At 38.0% G+C, this 6000-nt stretch overlaps 1 protein-coding gene across 2 annotated transcripts in view; it reads left to right on the plus strand.

Moving 5' to 3' along the window:
* Positions 1–4556, plus strand: part of GABRB3 (gamma-aminobutyric acid type A receptor subunit beta3) — a 116393-nt gene extending 111837 nt beyond the window's left edge. For both annotated transcript variants that reach the window (XM_030476092.2, XM_030476093.1), the window contains one exon: positions 3422–4556. In XM_030476092.2, the coding sequence (XP_030331952.1) occupies positions 3422–3772 (351 nt within the window). In that variant the 3' untranslated portion in view covers positions 3773–4556. The remainder of the gene's footprint in view (positions 1–3421) is intronic.
* Positions 4557–6000: the final 1444 nt, after the last annotated feature.

Consider the following 6000-nt stretch of genomic DNA (forward strand, 5'->3'; position numbering starts at 1 on the left):
TGTCATCTCTCCAATTTATAAACAATGCTTGAGAGCAAAGCCTGGCATCAACATTTTGGGGGTAATTTCCGGTGCACAGTGACATTTTTGAGCCAGGTGATAAAATTCTATTCTAAGGCTCATAAGGATCAAAACTAAAGTTTTAATAAAGACATTGGCCTTGTTCATCACGTGTATCCATAACTGTAATCTGTTCAGCTACTTATCTTAATCTGTATCTGTAATACTTTGCCTTGAGCCACTGAGCAACATTCATGTTCGCCCATGGAGGATTTTGCCTTACCTGTATATTCAGGCAAACGTGAGTTGACTTGCACAGGATACTCTACCATTATTGGTTTGCTTCTTTATTCACTGAGCTTGTGTACATTTGTCAAAGTCATTTAAATCATTGCTTAAACCATTCAGAAGTCATTCTTATGTGCAAATATTTTGTAACATGTTGCATACATTAAGTATTCATACTTCACATCACCTTAAGCCTGTCACAAAGCATTAGCGTATATTGCTCTAATGTTGTTGAGGGCTTAGGTGGTTTATTCAAAACCACTGAAAGTATCGATACAATTTGCAGGAATGGATCTCAAGAGTATCTGTGGACCAGAAGCCCAATTTCAGTTTCTGCAGACCCCTTCTTCTCTCCATCTGCTCATTCCTTGTATTTGACATGCAAGTCTGTTGCTCTATTAACAAAGAAAGAGATTCATTTCAGAAGTATGTCTCCAAATATGTTTCATTTGAGATTTTGAGAAAATACATGCTGTCATGCAACTTCATAGGACATAATGGTATTTTTAGACAAAACATTTACACAAACGTTGCAACATTTTTCACAACTTTTCTAGTTTGATTTATAGATGCAGTCACAAGCAATGAAAAGTGGCAGCATCATTAGCAGATGAGAGACAAAAGCCACGTTAGGATGGCGTGTAAGGTTGGCAGATAAAATGAAGGCGGCTATAAAGTGTAATGAAAAAAGTGGAATAAAATTAATTCCTTGGGCAGGAGAAGCCTGAATATATAAGCGTACCCTCCAGAATACAAGCTTTCGGCTGACACATCACTTAAAAATCCAGGCTTAGTGTAGAAGGACGAAGTACCCATGGATGGGCTAATGCCTGTATATATGTAGGTGGCAGAGAGAATCAGGAGAGATCAGGAAGCCCTGAAGGAAAGAGCAGCTGACATCTGTGGTGGTGGAAGGAAAGGGAGTAGAAACCTGCAAAGAGAAGGCAGTGCTCTCAGGGAACCCAGCAAAACAGCCTCTTCTGGGACGTTTTTAGTAAGCTGAAAGATATTTCTCAAAGTGTGGGAGGAGATGGGAAAGGACATGACATGTGATGCTGTGGGGTCTGGATAACAGATTTAGTTTTCAGGTTCATATGAAAAATGCAGGTTATGGAGATATTTTACACAATGCTGTTAAAATCCTGATCATAATTTGTCATCTTTGTGGAAGAAACCCCAAACAAAACAGCACAACCAACAACCAAACAACAAATAAAACAATGAAAACTGAATCTGTTCCTTTCAGAGACCATCCTAACTAGTGACGATATCCATGGCTGTATTTTACAGCTGTGTGTGTTCCCTGGTTACAGGTACTGCTCAGCAGCATGAACTCGTTTCTACAAACCTCAGGCTTGTACTTTTGTACCCAGTGAGTTTCTGCCATGAGGAAAATAAATTCTTCTTAATCACCACTGAGGCTTCTCCATCCCATTATTTTGGTTCACGTTGTTTATTTTTATTTATAAGCACTAATCAGCATAATGTGCTGTTGCCTACAACAGCAGGATTTGTTGGATACCTTAGGACATTTTTTTCCTACTTGCCTGTATGTCAGTCATAGCATTTTATATTCCTTTTCCATTTACAAGAAGCTTGGCAAAGCGTTACTGATAAACTATCATAATTGTTTTCTCTGAGAAAAGATAAGCTGTAGCTTCAATACTTGATGAAAGAAATATACATTTTACAGAATTTTAACAAGATTGATAAAAGCTAAACCCATATCGACAGTCACAGCCACACATACTTTTAATGCATTGCACAAAGCTTGCAAAGGATGTGGTATCAGATGACTGTACAAACTTCGAAAGGCCACGGCAAGTGGCCTTTTAAAACAGATGCTGCTAGGATTATATGTTTGACTGCTGCAGTTAACACAGCTAGATCCTGTAGCTAGTTAGAAGTATGTATTAATTGCATGATGAATTATATAAATTATATACATAAAACTGGAAATCATCCTGTATAGCATGATTCGCTATCTGTGTCTGACATAGTGAACTGAGTTCACTTGAACAGTCACACATGCGTTAACTGGCTGAAAATAGCCAGCACAGAGTATTTTACCTTCATCTGTCATTTTCCTTTTCCAAAAACTAGCAAGAAAGTTGGAACTGATCCCGGCATCAGCTGTGTTCTCCCCCCATGCTCCAGCATTCAGGGCATGGGGCACAAGGGGAGGTGGTGCCTCACTACTGTAGCTATCAAATACTAAGACAGCATCATTTGAGACTTCCCATTAGTGCCAGTCATGGGAACTGGAATGAAGGAGCCAAACCCAACTCTATGCAACTCTTCCATTATTGCTACTCAGGGGGACTGAAGAGTCTGGCCCTGAATATGTTAAAGGCTGTGAATGATCACAATCTTCCTCTTAAATTACTGAAAATGGTATGACATTGCTCACCTGTATTCAACACTGTGCTCACTGCCTCTTGGATATGAAGGTGGAAGGGAAGTGTGCTGCCTATTTCCTCAGTTCAGCAGCTTTCTTCCACGTCTAAATTCATTGGTCGTTAAGACCACTTATCCAGGTGGAAAAGCCCTACAGTTAAGCATTGCCATGATTGGAAAACTCTGCAAATGACGAAGGAATTAAAAATTGAAGACAAAAGTTGTAAATAAGCTCTGTGATTGCAAAATGCAAAGAGTTCAGCAGATCAGAACTGTTCTTGTGATTTTAGCAAGCTTCACAGGCACTTTTTCCAGCTGATTTTAAATCACAGATAAAAAAAAAGCTAGTCCAGTTTAATTTCGTTGTCTACTATAGCAGAGGCAGAATCCATCCCTTTCCCCCCATTGCCAGCAATGTGGGGATTTCACTGAACTACACCATCCTTCAAAACGCAGCTGGTTTAGAGGGAGAGGGAAATGACTTTTTTTTGGCAAATACAGTTTGTACTGGAGATTGATAGTATGATGATATCCCTGTTTGTAAAAGTATTTAAGTGCTTGCCTAATTTTAGGCATATGAGTGTTACCATTTTTTTTTTCTAAGATTATCACATGCTTAAAATGAATACACACTTTCTTAAAATATGTGTGAGTTTGGAGATTTAAATACACCCACATTCTTCTGATAAATGTCAAGTCTTTTGAAACAATTTATATTTCTGGTTTTGCCCCCTAGGTGGACACCCATGGAAACATTCTGTTAACATCGCTTGAAATTCACAACGAGGTGGCAAGCAACGAGGTCACCACCAGTGTTACAGAAGCCCGAAATTCAACGATATCCTTTGACAACTCAGGAATCCAGTACAGAAAACAAAGCTCACATCGCGAAAGCCTTGGAAGGCGTTCGTCAGAAAGACCAGGCTCCCACAGCAAGCGGGGCCATTTACGAAGAAGGTCTTCACAACTGAAAATAAAAATCCCTGATCTAACAGATGTGAATGCCATCGACAGATGGTCAAGAATGGTTTTTCCATTCACATTTTCTCTTTTCAACTTAATTTACTGGCTATACTATGTTAACTGAGTGACTGAACTTTTTTAAAGGACTTCAACTATAACAAGAGAAGTACTACTTGCCTGCACAGTTTATATATATATTTATACATAAATATATATATATGAACTTATAGACCATACTCATGTATGTGTGAATACATGTAGCAAAGAATTGTGTGTACTTAAAAGCACATACTGCAAAGCAAAAGTATATGTATGCACACACACATGTACACATTGATTCTGAGGTTATGGACACTTTAACATAGAATGCACTTCAGAGGAACTTTTTAAATCAAAAGGCAGGTGTCATCAAAACAACAAGCCTTGAGAAAGTTAGTGTTGTATATTATCCCTACAAGACTTTGATTGTCATAGAAATTTTCAAACCTGTAAACATGTATAAAGTCAGTACTTAGTAACATTGTTTGTAAATGCTGCCATACACACTAATCATAGAGCAGTAGAGTTACACTGGTAAGTTTAAAGTAAGTCATTTATATTGCAGATCCATCAACTACCATTTATTTTTCTTTTCTAAAATTTCTTGGGTTTATATATGTCATAATACTTTTTTTCCCCATTCCTGAATAGACATTGTTTTTAATGATCTCTTGCTTTCTCTTCTGCAGTAAGCAAGGTGATCATGGGAGTGTTGCTCTAGGTCTTTGGAGACATATACATGTTTATAATATTTCAGACAAGCATTTTAAGTGTCCATCAACAGTGAAATGCATCTTTTTTAAGTACTGTAAATGTACAGCACATTTTCCTTCCCTTGGACTGGTTCCAGTTGCCATGTCATTTTGAAAGAGAACAGCACATTTTTAGTATAATTTAGCTGAGAATTCAACTACTGTCAATATGTTCTACATCTGTTGTAGATTTAAAGATTGTTATTCCAGTGAAAGCATAGAAGATGTCTCAGGTTATTTGCTACTTCGACATGAAACCACCTAGCTGTAGCCTTTTTTAAACATGCATTCACATTATTTAACATTCTTATAACATTGTATGTTAATGTAAAATATATTTGCATAATATGCATACAAGTTTATTTTCTCAATATTTTTCTTCCCTGTGCTTGCTATCGTGACCGCATGCTATGTCATATTTTTGTTTCTGTGATGTTACAACTTTTTATTCTCTAGAATTGAGTGAATAGAGCACTTCTGATACTTTGATTCAGTAATGGAGCACTTTCATATTTTATTTATATACTGAAAGTATATACATGTCCACTTACCAAGGTAGTGTGCTGCCATCACAAATCAGAAGAGATAGCAAACAGTATGTTTTGTTTCATTAACTATGTTCTAACATATCCTGCATGCGAATGTGACCATTTTGGTTTTCATCTCAATTCATTCCCTCATGGCTATTCCAACTTTTTTCAGTCTAGTAGATTGTAGTCATCAAGATATGCCAATTGCAGATCTGTAAACTTAATTTGCTATTTATCAGAACTAAAACTTTCTAAAGAAAAGAAGATATATTTTTTGTAAACAGTGTTTCTATCAATCATGTACATTCTCAATAACAACAACTACAGTAGCATAAAGAGATCTTAAAAAAAAAAAAATCAGGCTTAGCCCTGCCAGTTCTCTGCATGCAGAATTCCTCTGGACATGGATAGGAATTTTTGGCAGAGAGTGCTTTGGTTGCTAGCTAGAGATGTCTATGGGAGAAAAATGTGTAGATATGCATCTACCAAAAACACCAAAAAGGGATGAAGCTGAAAAGGCTGTCATGGCTGTGTAACGACCCGCATTCTCCCTAGTACTTGATTTATCTGCGAGTAGAGCAATGACACTTGTGTTGCTGCCGTGTACAATCCATTACTGTTCCCACCCCTGACTATTTGCAGCTGAACTGTGAAACTTTGCTCTGGGCTGAAATTCAGCATAGATGAACCTGGGTTGCAAAGTCTGTGTCACAATCCCATTCTCGGGGCTGCTCCTTGAACAGGAATGGGCTCCACACAGTTGCCTTGCAGCAAAACTGCAATGCGATCCCCAGCTGCCAGCATGTGCAGGATCAGCACCGCAGTCCTGCTGCATCCTTGGCAGTGGTGCAAAGTGGCTCTAACTGCAGTGTTTAAGCACTGTATCTGCAGACAACTATACAGTATGAAGAGCCTCAAAGGAGCCCGTATAGCTGGAGCAGAAAAACTTTGTTTTTAAAAGCTTCCCAGTATTATCTCCCATTGGTAAACTGCAGTGTATTATGAGCTCTCTAATACAGCTTCAAACTGTG

The sequence above is a fragment of the Strigops habroptila genome, chromosome 2 (assembly GCF_004027225.2).
Source record: "Strigops habroptila isolate Jane chromosome 2, bStrHab1.2.pri, whole genome shotgun sequence".
Taxonomy (NCBI): Eukaryota; Metazoa; Chordata; class Aves; order Psittaciformes; family Psittacidae; genus Strigops; species Strigops habroptila.